Source organism: Notothenia rossii (genome assembly GCF_949606895.1).
Source record: "Notothenia rossii genome assembly, chromosome: 8".
Classification (NCBI taxonomy): domain Eukaryota; kingdom Metazoa; phylum Chordata; class Actinopteri; order Perciformes; family Nototheniidae; genus Notothenia; species Notothenia rossii.
In genome coordinates, this window is record NC_136906.1 from 64,058,102 (window position 1) to 64,072,777 (window position 14,676).

Consider the following 14,676-nt stretch of genomic DNA (forward strand, 5'->3'; position numbering starts at 1 on the left):
TTTATTATGGGGCACTTTCATTGAGTGGTTCAGCTATTTTTTTACTTAAGTGAAACAGCTCACTTCTTCCAGCTCTTTTTGTAGGCTAACACTTAAATACATTATGCTGCTGTTAGGCTATTTTACTTCAGGAATTGTACTTATGTAAGTCATTTTAAATTATTTTTACAAGAGTAAGAAGGGAGGGTCCCTTCAGTAAAGGCTTGAGGACTGGTTGGAACTGAGCACGAGACAGCATACTGCTCTGCTGCAGCGTCTGCGCATGCGTGGGACATAAAGGGGAAGGAGCGGAGACGTTTACATATTTCAAGTTAACTGTGGAGAAAACTTTCCTTCAGTGAGGAATAAAAGACGAACATACAGGTAGGACAGAGTTACTTACAAATACCTTTTTTTGTTGTCAACATGGGAGCGAGTGCTACTATCAGGCATGTAAATATAGTTAGTTCACGGATGTTGACATAGACAAAACTTTTGCTTACATCATAGTAGCATTAGCAACTCTTCGTCTACCCTGTAGCTTCTGTACCTGTTGATTTAAAAACGTGTTCCTTGAACACAACATGATATTTGTTTAACTTCAAGGGTGGCCAGTCCATCAAGTGTCATTAAAGGAACCGCTCTTATTCTGAAGCTGAACGTTCACTCAAAGTGTCATAAAAAGAAAACATCTGTTGGGAAAAAATGCCTCCAGTCAAATTTAGAAGATTACTGCTACAGGAGTTCTCTTTTGAGTTATGCTTTTTTGTCACATTTAGAGTCAGGGTTTACAGACAAAGATCAGCGGTTACATACATTATAACTTTAACTACCCCCGCGTGACTGAGCGTGGCCGAGCTCAGTGAGGAAGGCGGGCTGTGTTGTGACGATGTGACACTTCTGAAACCTCAAAGACTATTTTACTTTTAGTTTCGGCAAAGGCACGGTTCAGCATGACAAACCCCTGATTCCAAGTTTAGACATAGTCAAATGTAACCACAGTCGTAATTATGTTGATATCCACTTGCCCTCCAGGATTTACAAAGCTCCTTAAAGTAACCAAGCAAGCAGTGTAATGCAATTATTTACTTAAAAGTGGTAGTATTAGTGGTTGAAGTATTAGTAGGCGCACTTAAGTACACTTTTCAGTATTTCCAATATGTTACTGTGTTTACTGTAATACATTCAGATGACAAATATTGTATGCTACTATTTAATCCACTACATTTGCTCGTTTCTTTGAATACATAGAATTTACAACACAGGTGGTCAGCTGCAACAATAATATGGCGATTGCCAAACAATTGTATTAGTATTGGTTTTATTGGTTTGTAGTTAATAAATAAATAAATATATATATACCACATAGCTACACCAAAGAAAATTCCTCGTATGTGTAAACCTACTTGGTAATAAAACCGATTCTGAAAGTTATTTTTCATTCAAATATGGCAGATAATAGTGTTGTCAGTTTAAAAAAAGAAGAAGTATTTTCTCTGTTTCAATCATTAAACTTAATTTATTTGGGTTTTGAACTGAACTGGCCCTAATGGTACATGTGTCAAATATAAGGTTATAGAATAAGATATCCAACAGTATATGCAGTGGTTATAACTAGCTTCGGCTCTCCAAGCTACAAACAAAGCTCTTTCTTTTTTCTTTTATGAAGGGGTCATTTAGCTGTACAATGAAAATAAATGAATATCATTTTGCTACTTTTACTGAAAGATCTGACATTTCCGACAGCACAGGAAACCATCTTATCTCTTATCTTTGCAACCAAATAAAACACTACATGATTTTTATGCGTCCTCCTCCTTTAGCTGGCCTGCAGTATGCCAATCATGGGTGTCATCTGATTTCATCTTTAATTGCAGGAACACAACTTAATTTAAAGAAGTTAAAAGCAGCTTAGTTGTTTGGATGAACAGCTGCATCCTCTTGTTAGGCCAACCCTGATAGGACAAGGTCTCTTCTGTGTAGAGCTGTAATTATTAGATAATTCATCCATCAGTGAATGGACCGAAAAGGTTGATAATCGAATAATCCTTTAAGTAAAAATGTAAAATATTCTCTGGTTACAGCACCTTAAATGTCAATTTTATTCTTTCTTTTTTTGGGGGAGAATTGCATAATTTCTCTTTTGTTATTATCAATGACGATGTATTATCTTTAGCAACTGGATACAACAACCTGGACTATGGGAAACTGTGACAAGACTTTTTCTACATTTTTTGATGTTCTTAATATCTTTAAAGCAAAAATAATTGATAATCGCAATAACCGGAAGCTACACTCTTGTTTTGCTGTGCTATTGAGTCTGAAGTGTTGAAGGAAATGCAAATGTATGGCTTTTTTCATTTTTCGAGCAAAAATGTCAAATATTTGCTTGTTTTAACATGTGAGGATTTGATATTTTCTTAATATTAAATAATTATTTGTAGGGTTTTGTACTGTAGGTGGGTATAAAGACTGTGTCCTGCATCTTTCAGTAGGTTATCTTCAGACGTATCAACAATGACTCAATAAAACAAAGAAAAGTGTTGTTACTTGCAGTTCTTATTTTTTTTCTTATCACTGTGACTAGCAGCTTTTGTCTCTTGGTGGCTGTTTCTCAATGTATGATCAATGTGTGCAGAGAAGCTGGTCCGCTGCAGTGATGTCTGCCCTGTGGTGGCCCCTGTCGGACTCCAATGGCACGACTCCCGCCGGCTTCCCGGACAACAGGAGCTGCTTCAGCGCCACACAGAGCACCGTGCTGAAGGGAGTCGGCTTTGGAGGAGTGCCAATCGTGCTGCTGCTCGATTTCTGTGTCTTTCTGGTACGTCCACTAATTAACCGGTGTCTGCCTGTTATTTAATCAAGAGAGGAAAGACTGGAAATCATTCTGAGGCAATCCCAAACAAAGTGCCTTGTATTTTCTCCAAATATTTCTTTATTTTAACGTAAAAAATACAGAACAACATTCCTTTCCCATTAAGATGTACATCAACTGATTAAATCCATACTTTTCTTAACCAACCCCTGCTTTATTTGTGTTATCTATATAAGTTATTACCCATTGTCATGAGTTTAAAGCTGATTGGTTCTATTTCTCATGTGACCCACAGGTGTTGCTGATGGTCTTCTCTATTATCAGGAGGAAGTTCTGGGACTACGGGCGTCTGGCATTAGTTACAGACGAAGGGTCGGTTCATGGTTTTCAATGTGCAATACTGTCCAGAATAGTGAAAGATGAAAATGATTTGTTCCTTAACGATCTACTTTGTGTATCAGGTTCACAGAGTCAACATACCGACGCTATGGACACAAGTCGTCCATGGCGTCCAATACGGATGACCCTGAGTATGAATTGGTGTGTAAAAGAAGACATTGTTTTTTAAAGGGGCCCTATTATTCTTTAGGGGTTTTCCCTTCCCTATAGTGTGGTATATTGGTTTTTGTGACAGACAGGCCAGCTAACTCTGGTTTCACACAGAGGGTGAAAAGAGCTGCTGCAGCACAGGCTTGATAAGAAACATAAAGCACTTTTTGAACATTAAAGCACGTAAACATGTCATAGTAGAGACACAAAATACAAATATGAACCTGAAAACTAGCATAATATCGCCTTTTTAATCATTTTAAACCTTAACAATAAATAACTCTGACTATCCTTCATTAATGCATATTTCACCGTATGTACTATTTTCTGTTTTAGGGATTTTGCTCTTGGCTGCCTTTCATCCTCAGAATGGAGTGAGTGACATTTGCTCAATATTACTGATATTGGGGCTAAACCAAAGCTATATTGATTGTTTGTATATAATCCATGTGTTGGTGCTTTCTAATCAGTGTGTGTTGGTGTGTTTCAGCGAGGGAAAAATAAAAGCCAGGTGTGGCATGGATGCTGTTCACTACCTGTCCTTCCAGCGTCATCTGATCGTCCTGCTGATCGTCTTAACCATCACCTCGCTCTCAATCATACTGCCTGTCAACATGACGGGAGACCTGCTGGGTGTGTTTTGCACTTTTCTCCTGTCTCTTAATGACTAAAACTATAGAAAACACATATAAGTGTATGGGTCAGGTGTGCATTTATGATGGCTTCAAATGTAATTCAATTGGGTCTCATTTAGAATCTGCAATGACCATTTTCAAAACAATAAGGCTTTACTTTCCTCATAAAAACGTTTAACCTGCACTTTTAGTTTTTGTATCATAACGTACCTACACTGGAATCATATTTCTAAATGGACATGTTTATATACTTAACATAATTATAATTATCCATATCTGCATACATTTAAACACCTTTTATTTAAATATATTACTATTACTTATTAATTATTATTATTCTCCTTTTGTGAACCCTTTCCCATCCTGTTCTTCAATGTTATTACTTTTGAAGCTATGACTCATTACTAAGACTTATCTCATATTATAATCAGTGACTCAAAGTCCCAAAACTGTGTGGTTTATTTATTTTTGTGTGAAATGCAGGCTGCTTGTGTATCTTTTTCAGTTGTGTTCATATTTACATGTGTACTAGTAGGACTCTTGTTTATTAAAATGCTCTTTCTTTCTGTCAGGTAATGATCCAGAGAGTTTTGGAAGGACAACGGTGGGAAATATCCAAATGGGGTAACTACTGTATTAAAACATTTTTTAATATATAAACAAAAGTTTGTATTAGAATACAGTTTTTTGGGTTGGTCATGACTAAATACTTACTGATGACTGTCATTTTACCTTTTGCTTTTAGAAGCAACATGTTATGGCTGCATACAGTGTTTGCAGTTCTGTACCTGATCCTGACTGTTGTTATGCTGCGGCATCACACGTCACAGATGAAGGGCATGCGCAGAGAGACGGTGAGTCTCTCACTAGATTTAAGGTCCTTAGGAAATCGCTCTGACAGTGTCCACATTACTGACTTGAGGATATTGTAACAACAATACTATGTGCGCTATATAATGTATACTATTTACCAATGTGTTTACTGGATGATGCTTCAGTACTCAGTGTAACATCTCTGTGGGCAATATTCACTTTGTATACTCTATTAATATTAATGTTCCATATGTTCACTTACTTCTACTTGTTTTTTTTACCATGGATGTTTACTTATATGATTAATTATTTTATGTGTTTTTGCCTCTTTATTGAATATATTACTCTACTTCTTCACTCATGTTAACTTTAGTCTGCATTGTCCCTTCACTGTAACATGCACGTTCACGTGCTGAGGGATGACTAAAGGATTTCTATTTCTATAATAAAAGTCAGATGACAGAGTTTAAATGCTGTGGCTCACCCGTGCTGCTACCTGACTAGTCTTTATTTCTGTTTCGTTTCTAGGCGAGAGACACTTTGTTTGTGTGTTCAGTCCCTAAAACGGTGACAGAGGAAGCTGTAAAGACCCATTTCATGTAAGTTCACTGCATTGATGCGATTTACAGTTTCCTAAGTTGGTAAAGTCACATTTTCAAGCTCGATTTCTCAATATCCACGCTGTTTTTGCACAGAGAGGCGTACCCTTCCTGTCGAGTGTGTGCTGTGACCCTGGGCTATAACGTGGCCAAGCTCATGCACCTGGATAAAGAAAAGTAAGAAAACACAAGAAACAATCAATAAAATTACAAATATTTTCCCTTTTATCAGTGTATCCTATTTTTTATATTAGTCTGTGCATTGATAATATCCACAAAGATCATTTCAATCTAACGGAGCAGCTTTAGTGACCTCATTAGTGTTATAGCTCATTATTTCAAATCAACAATACCTTACCTTACAATATTAAATTGGTTTCAGATGTTGTACGCTTGTCTGCAGAAGGAATCGTTGCAAACATGTTCATGTGTGGAATACTGAGGGGATATTAACTTCAGCTTTATTTTTACCCAGTTTAATCAACTTGTATTGCAACTTGTATTTTTATTCGCCCTCAGGGAGCGAGCTGGAAAAAACCTGCGCTACTACGAGCGTGTCCTGGAGAAAACAGGGAAACTTGAGTTGATTAACCCCCGTTTGTGCGGTCACCTCTGTTGCTGCGCCAGCTCTGAGAAGGTGAGATGGAGCAGGGACTACACGGGTTAGAACAGGGTGTGAAGATGCTTTTGTTTTCTATGTTCAAAAATAGGTTGATCAAATTAAAGCAATACTGCATATATACATGGTTTTCTCTGACTTCAAAGCTTAAAAACTATACAGCAAAAATGATTTTTATTTATTTACAATGAAAGTGAATAAAGCAAACATGTTAAGTTGTTCATAAGATAAAAATAAAGGTTGTTTCAAGTAAAGCCTTTAATCTGTGTGTGTGTGTGTGTGTGTGTGTGTGTGTGTGTGTGTGTGTGTGTGTGTGTGTGTGTGTGTGTGTGTGTGTGTGTGTGTGTGTGTGTGTGTGTGTGTGTGTGTGTGTGTGTGTGTGTGTGTGTGTGTGTGTGTGTGTGTGTGTGTGTGTGTGTGTGTGTGTGTGTGTGTGATCAGGTTGATGCCGTAGAGTTCTACAGAACTCAAGAAAAAGACCTGCTGGAGGAGGTGAGGAAGCAGACGGAGCTGGTGCCACAGCGCCCCCTGGGGATGGCCTTCGTCACCTTGCAGACCGAGGCTATGGCCAAATAGTGAGTACCAGATTAAAGGTTTCTTCATCTGTCAATACTGCCTCTGTATTTACTGTGAGGGAGGAGGAAACAACTGTACTGCCAGAGGTACTACTTCTACCTTTGGTAAAATACTTTTAGTTAATCCAACTCTATAAAATGTATAATATGTGTCTGTTGATTGTGTGTATATACAGTATATGTATTCCTCTGGATTGTGGGAAACGGTATTTTGATCTCTGTCTGTACACACAAACTGAAAGATTGACAATAAAGTTCCCTTTGACTTTGATAAGGCATTTCCCTTTTTATTTCTACAGTTTACGGCTGGCATGGCAGTATTATGTCAGCTAACTGTAATTGTTTCTCTGATGTTTTTTGATATCTCGATTTTATTGTCACGTGACTCTTTATTGGAAGCAGATGTATTGTTGTGTATCAAAGTGCATCACTAACAGTTGTCTTTCACTCACTCCAGCATCCTGAAGGACTTCAACGCTCTGGAGTGTGGGGGCACAGGCTTCCTCTGCGGGAGGACGCCCCAGCCGTCATCCGACAGCTCAACTCTGAAAGTGAACAAGTGGAGCGTCAGCTTTGCACCCCATCCAAAAAATGTGTTCTGGTGAGACCTGAAACACAGTGTGTGCTCCATGAAAATCACATGACTTGGCTTCTATACAACTGGTGCCGATAGGGCTGGGCAATAATTAAATATTGTCGTAATTTGACTTTTAGTGCCATCACATGGTGTAATTACATTTTGGTGATTCCAATTATAATATAATCAAATATGTATTCAAAGTTTTATTTGTTGGTCTGATGCAACTCATTAAAATGCAACAAAATGCATTCACTGTTAGATGTTTAACGTTATTAAAGTGATCTACTTTTGCTTGAGTTTCAACTTGGCATGGGATGAAGAAGAACCTATTAACATTTGTGTGGATCTGTATCCTAGCATGATATTCAAATTATGTTTAACATTAAATAATGAGTCTTTATTAAACAAAGAGTGTGCATACATAACATTAATACAAGAAAAATAAATAATGTCTCCCAGATTTAGTTATTAGCTAATTTTTCATCTGCAGTCCCTACATTTGTTATCATTGCATTCGTGTGTTGTCAGAACATTCTAAAAATATTTCCATACTGGGTCAGAACAAGTTAGAACAAAAACTCAGAAACAGCTATTGACGGGTTTTCTTAGAAGCTCATGAACACACCAAAGTCAAATGAACGACTTCCCAACTCAACTGTGGAAAATAGCAACCTAAGTTATGTGGTAATGTTGACAAAAATAACTACATTTGACCTTTTGAAGTAGAGCAAGATAATTGGTATCACTGTATCGGATGTTAACCGTTCAACCCACACTGTAATGTTTTTGCAACTTTGTGTTTAACAGTCACGTTGTTTCTGTTGACTCTTTCCCCATCATTCAGGCAGAATCTGTCACTGCGTGGTTTCCACTGGTACATGCGCTACTTGATGCTCAACTTCCTCCTTTTCTTCCTGCTCACCTTCCTCACGACTCCCACCATCATCATCAGCACCATGGACAAGTTCAACGTGACGATGCCCATCTACTATCTCAATGTGAGTCCTACACATGCAGACACGCCTCCGTGACATACTTCTGCTTTAAAACTATGAACATAGTTTGTTTTGTTTTTTCTCCCCAGAGTCCCATCATCAGTCAGTTCTTCCCCACTCTGCTGCTGTGGTCCTTCTCTGCCCTGCTGCCTACCCTAGTTTACTATTCTACAATAGGAGAGGCACACTGGAGCAGGTATTAAACACACACACACAGTGATTTGTTTCTCTTAGCTGAGGACATTGTGTTTCTGTAACAACGGTTTTGATCGTGTGCCATCTGTGTCTCAGGTCCAGTGAGCAGCTGAGTATGATGCGTAAGCTTTACTTCTTCCTGCTCTTCATGGTGCTGATCCTCCCCTCGCTGGGGCTCACAAGGTAATCAACATCACTTCCTTCAACTAGGGCAGGGGTGTCCAAACTACGGCCATTTTGAATCGGCCCTCAGCAAATTCAAAAAGTATAATGGATTATGGCCCACAAATGAAACTTGTGCTTGTCTTGTATTATACTTCTTAAATATAGATGAAAACAGATATTACACAGTATTCATGTTCTAAGAAGCTCACTTTTTCAAACAAATTCAGTCAATTAAAGTTGAAACATTTTCTATCAAATCTAACCCTTCCTATCGCCTCTTATGATAAGCAATCTGAGGCTCCTGTTTTTAAGTAAATCAATGAAACCTTTTGGAGAGCTGTGATATAGGCTGTTATATTCAAGTATTAAGCATAAATTACCTACATTTGATTAATTTTGCTAACTTATGAGGCATTACACCTCACCTCTAGTGAGCGGCCCAGCCGTTTGTATATTTTTCTGTATGTGGCCCTCAGTGAACAAAGGTTGGACACCCCTTATCTAGGGGAAGAAGTGATTTAGTTGTCGTCTAATATAGCAATCAGTTTTTGGTATAAACAATGATAAATGGGGAACTTGGATTACATGAGGGAGGCTCCAAACTGTAATTATTTTGATTATAGAATACACATTTTGTCTACAAAATTTCATAATACATTGAAAAATGTCCATGCAAGTCTAATCAAAAAGTCTAAAGTGATATCTTTAAACATCCAGTTTTGTCAATCCATAACCTAAAAGGTATTCTGTTTTTAGTATGAAAGGAAACATATTTCAGTGACTGGAAAACAGCAATTTCTGCCATTTGAATGAAAGATTACTTTTAAAATGTTTGACACTAACTTTTTAATTGATCAACTAATAATAAGTTAAACCATGTTTGCAGTAGGGAGAACATTGCCTAACATTTAGCAATATCTTTCTCTTTCTCCTTTAGCCTTGCGGTGTTCTTCCGCTGGCTGTTTGATAAGGAGTTTCTCGCTGATGGGAAACTGAGGTTTGAGTAAGTAATCCTTTTTTTTTTGTTTCTTGTACATTTAAAATCAAATAGTGACAAACTGTGTGCGTGTACATGCACTCGATCATTTGTACGTGTCTCATACTGTACCACAAGCTGTAAAAACACCACTTGTTCATTGCATGCACTACAAACACACACTCAAGTCTATCGCGTAACCATCAATGAAACATCCTCTGGCGGCTTTGTGTGTCATGCTGAAAATCCTGTGGTTGTAGTTGTGCTGTGCTTTAGTTTTGTTGTTGCTGTTTGTTGTGGTTGTTATTTTGTTTTGATGTTGTTATTTTAAAAAGGGAATATGTGCCGTCATGTGTTTTTATATCAGGAGTTATCTTAACAGAGATGTTTTTTACCCATAACCAGATGCGTGTTCCTACCTGACCAGGGGGCATTTTTTGTCAACTACGTCATCACAGCGGCCCTAGTGGGCTCTGGGATGGATTTGCTGCGGTTGCCAGGGTTACTGCTTTACATCATTCGCATGGTGTTTGCGCGTTCTGCTGCTGAAAGGAAATATGTCAAACAGGTTTGTAAAGGCATTTCAATGAAAGGAATGCTACACCTAAAACAAAGTTGTGTTTAAGTCAAGTAAAGGAAAAGCTAACAGAAGACAATATTACGTTTGTAGTTTTGTTTTAATTGATTCCCAGCTTCATTTCAAAATTAACAAGCCACCTTCTTTACCTTCTATTTACAGAACCAGGCCTATGAGTTTGAATATGGAGCCATGTATGGCTGGTGCCTGTGTGTCTTCACTGTCATCATGGCTTACAGCATCATATGTCCTATTATTGTCCCTTTTGGTAAGTATTCATTATGTTGTTGTACACAAGCAGCATGACAACCAGTCATATAAATGTACACTTTATTTCAGCTACAGGGTACGGTTTATAATGGCTTTGCTGTGTCCCACCCCCCTCAGGCCTCCTGTACATGATGCTGAAACACCTGGTGGACAAACACAACATGTACTTTGCCTACCTGCCTGCTCGCCTCGACAGCCAGGTGCACCTGGGAGCTGTCAATCAAGCCTTGGCTGCACCCCTCATCTGCCTGATATGGCTCTACTTCTTTTCTGTCCTCAGACAAGGTTAGAAACAAACGTGGGCGTAACCTGGAGAAAGTAACCGTCCGTAAAGGGACCTGAGATTCCCTCATGGCAATGAAGAGACTGATATTAAAAACATGTAAATGGAAACACAAATATCCTGTAAGAAAGCTTGGTTGGTGTGTTAAAATGTTTGGCCTTAAAGGGGTATTTTGGATATTTAAAGTGAGGTTGCTCTTATTATAATCAGTGTATTTCCTACAGTTGATGGTGGTCGGCACAGCCCCAGTTTGGAGAAAAAGCCTTTCTTAAAATAATATACATAAATATCAGTTTAAAGGTGGGGTAGGTAAGTTTCAGAAACCGGCTCAAGATACACTTTTAGTTATATTCCATGGAATGCTCTTAACATCCCGATAGCAATGAATTGTGATGAAAAAAGTGCTTTGACAAAAAATCCATAAAAAATGTCATCTGTGGAAGCCGTAGTACTGTAAAAAGCACGACCAATCATTTTAGCCGGCCCGGCTAAAATGATTGGATGGCCTACCTGCCTGTCAGCCTTCCATCTGTGCACAAACTTATCTCGTGCCCTCATTGGTCATGTGCACGTTCATGTGTGTTGGAGGAGGGGCTCTGTAAGGAAGTGGCAGATTTTTTCCGCACTCGAGCTGGTTTCTCCAAAAATGACCTACCCCACCTTTAAGTCTTTGCTATATTAAGAACATATTCACATCTTTACCTTGGCGTAAGACAGTCCTTTCTCAAGGGGAACTCAAGTCATTATCTATGCTCTTTGTAAAGCCACCTGACCCTGTGACTATAACAGTCATTTTAATTAGCAGAACTAAGGATTTCCTGGTCTTCCTGTGTGTTGGCTTGCATATGTTGTGACATGTTTCCATGTTTTTTTTGTTGTTGTATATTATAGCTAATTCCATCTGTGGTCCTCATGTTCAATGTTCAAAAAGCTCTTTATTTTCTCATATTGCCTGTGCTGCAGCTCCTCTTTTCACCCTCTGTCTGAAACCAAAGCCCAGTCTGCTCTGATTGGTTAGCTGGCCGACTCTCTTGTGATTGGTCAATTGATTGGCATTTCAAACAGGGGCTAGAGGAGGGGGGGGGGGGGGGAGAGAAACTTCCTCTGGAGGGTACTTCGGGATATGAGCCTTTGCAGACCATTTACATGCACAAAAACCTATATAACAAACTACAGGAAAGGAAAAGCCCCAAAAGCACAATATGGACTGTTTCTTACTACATAATCACATGCATGTATGTGTTTGCATGCAGCCACACAAAGCGAAATGGCTGTGTGTTTTTGAACTATATGTGTGTTGTTTCAGGTTTCTGGGCTCCCCCCGCTCTGTTCACTCTGGTGGTCCTGTGTATCACCGTCTTCATCTGCATCGGCTACACCTGCTTTGGTAATTTCAAGTACCTCAGTCCACACAACTATGAGGTGAGCGTTTGATTTGGTATGCTGTTACTCTCTTTGTCCTCCTCCACTCTGAGCCTTCATGTTGTTTATGTTCTCCTGCAGGTGAAAGAGGAGGACGAGGACAAAGAGAAAGGAGTGGAAGAAAACACCATGGTACTGTACTTGTTCCCAAACAAAGCACACAGCCTGAATACAAAGACCACATGTTAGGGCAGGACAGATCTTTAGTTAACCCACCTGAGCTTTTGCTGGTAAATTCTATAAACCCATTTGTCACCACCCCCACGGTTTGTTACTCATTAACAAAGTGAACATACCGGAGCTGTTGAGGTCATTTCTGAACCTTATGTTAAAGACCCAATCAGCTATTGTTGCAGTGAACTTTAGCAGTTATTCAAACATGTCCTAGTTTGCCTACTTACTTAATCTTCAACATTCTTTTCTATAAAAAATTATACTTTGGCCTTTGAGTGCATTATTTTCCTCATACACACCAGGGAGCATGTTGCAAATGAATATTGAGAAACACCCCGTTGTTGATTTCAGCTCTTTTCTCTTTTGTATTCTTTGATTGCAGGTCTATCTTCCCAGAGTGCTTGATCCCAAATCGCCTGCCAGCGCACAAGAGGGATCTAAAATACCCTCTTACGGTTCTATGGTGGGGAGCCCCGCCCACAGCACCAGCCCCTTGGCGGAGAGCGTGTCGGATGGCTGAATCAGCGTATCCCAGAACTGAGTCAAAGCTTGGGAGGATGCCCATGACTTATTGGATGTAAAATCTGATTTCTGATCAGTTCTGCATTTAAGTTGGCATTTGAATTCCCTTCCACTGCTGAGTAGGATGAGACATTTATTTTTGAGAGAAAGAGAACAACGTGCAACTCTTATAGCACTGTGTCGCCCAAATGCTAAATGGTATATGGACTGCATATATCATCCTATGTCTTTGTGACCCTTCAAAATTATTTTTCATGTACAAGTCGCATACGCACAATAATACAGAGGCAGGGGCTTCGTGAGACATTCACACACACCATTGGCAATGTCATGAAGAGCAATTTGGGGTTCAAAAACTCAGCCCATTGGACAGTTTTACATGTTGACAGCAGGGGCTGGGGATCAACACCAATCAGACCTCCTGATTGGTGGACGACCACTTAGCTTCATAAGCCACAGCCGCCCATTGGCCGACCAAAAGTTAGTAAATGTATGAGTTAAAAGTAAAAGTAGGGGACAGTGTTTTAGAGTAAAAATAGCTTTTTAGGATTTATTATAATATAATAATTTATGTTCTATCTGATAAATATTTGCACTTGATCAGCATAGCAGACACAACCTGCTGAGTCTTCTATTTGAAGCTTATCAATCATAAAGCACAGTTCATTTTTGTATTTTCTGTAAAAGACCTCTCTGCAACAAATGAATTTCCAAAAACCTGACATTTCAAACAAACCAGATCCATATCCTGCATTAATCATGCAAGGATTACCAGAACAAGAGAATCCAGCCAGCAACACTGATGCCAAAGAGGTGAACAGGCAGAGCTTTCCGTTTGTTAAGATTTCTTCACTGCGCCTTTTGTGATGCGATATGTCAACACCTGCCAAGGGAATAACTTATTTCCTCATGTTCATAATGCACTTTTTGTATCAAGAGAGGCCTGTTTTGTGTCGACTAACGTAACCTTTAAGTGGGCTTTAATATTGAAACATTGTTTTTATCAGTATTGCAGGGGTTTTTCAACCAAAACTGTTATTTTTCCACATATGATTTTAAGGGTTAGGGTGGGATTATTTAACGATTAGAGCCATAAAGCCATTATTTGTTCAATCATGCTGTCCCATAAAAGAAGGATTTTTGATTAAGAACCAGGTCCATTTTTATTTGTATGTTATATTTTTTACTACTATACCTGTATGTTTTTGCAGCTGTATATTAACAAGTACTAAAGGCATAATTGTACCTGTGCAATGGTTTGTAATAATGGTGCTGAGAAATAATACAAATGTTCCGGTTATGCCTGTGTTTTGTCATTCGGGGGCACTGTTGAGCTGCAGTGGGTTAGCTTGACTTTTGATACATTCATGCAGCAGTGCAAAGGGACTAATGCACAATGTTGCATTGAGGATTTCTAAGTTATACTGACATTGGTATGGGCCAGTTTACTGGGCGACATTTCCAGTGGCTCCACCTCCTCACCTGATCCTTCCCTATTGTCTCCCTTTCCTTTTGCTTCCTTTTTCCCCTGCCCTTTTCCCCTTTCTCGCCACGGTAGCTGCCTCAGCTGAGAAAGACCTCTTTTGTTGTTTGAGGATTTTTAGCGTGCTGTATGGATTAGCACAGTTGTTAAATATGGGTAATGAAGTGCTAAGCTAACATATATAGTGGTGAAAAGAGGGGATTGAACAAGGATACGTTTCCCATCCTGTGCCTCGCAATAATTATTGGAATTAACTACAAAACAGGAAAAGTAGCTACTAAAGGGCTCCTTAATAACTTAACAACTGAACACTTTTAAATATGTGAAACATTTTTCTATTAGGTTTCATTATTTGCCTTATAGATGTCTAATATTACATTACAGGCCTAACACATAAAGACATTCATTGCACTTTAGCTGCTGATAAATACATATTTTGTGACTGGCCAC

General features: G+C 38.9%; 1 protein-coding gene across 1 annotated transcript; it reads left to right on the forward strand.

Moving 5' to 3' along the window:
* The first annotated feature begins 232 nt into the window (after nucleotides 1–232).
* On the forward strand, nucleotides 233–14,043 carry tmem63a (transmembrane protein 63A). Its single transcript, XM_079647026.1, has 23 exons — nucleotides 233–363; nucleotides 2,618–2,800; nucleotides 3,090–3,166; nucleotides 3,256–3,334; nucleotides 3,680–3,717; nucleotides 3,834–3,976; nucleotides 4,551–4,602; nucleotides 4,724–4,832; nucleotides 5,320–5,390; nucleotides 5,487–5,567; nucleotides 5,910–6,027; nucleotides 6,451–6,584; nucleotides 7,042–7,185; nucleotides 8,009–8,162; nucleotides 8,249–8,355; nucleotides 8,451–8,537; nucleotides 9,457–9,522; nucleotides 9,901–10,063; nucleotides 10,235–10,340; nucleotides 10,460–10,627; nucleotides 11,932–12,047; nucleotides 12,129–12,179; nucleotides 12,604–14,043. The coding sequence occupies exons 2-23, from the start codon at nucleotides 2,639–2,641 to the stop codon at nucleotides 12,739–12,741; spliced, it is 2,364 nt and encodes a 787-aa protein (XP_079503152.1). The 5' UTR covers nucleotides 233–363; nucleotides 2,618–2,638; the 3' UTR covers nucleotides 12,742–14,043.
* The last annotated feature ends 633 nt before the right edge of the window (nucleotides 14,044–14,676 follow it).

What these genes read in the sequence shown, in the direction of transcription:
- tmem63a (XM_079647026.1), top strand. Translation starts at nt 2,639, where the DNA reads ATGTCTGCCCTGTGGTGGCCCCTGTCGGACTCCAATGGCACGACTCCC. An exon ending in ATGACCCTGAGTATGAATTG is followed by an intron (nt 3,335 to 3,679) that starts GTGTGTAAAAGA and finishes TTTCTGTTTTAG; the next exon opens with GGATTTTGCTCTTGGCTGCC. An exon ending in CATCCAAAAAATGTGTTCTG is followed by an intron (nt 7,186 to 8,008) that starts GTGAGACCTGAA and finishes CCCATCATTCAG; the next exon opens with GCAGAATCTGTCACTGCGTG.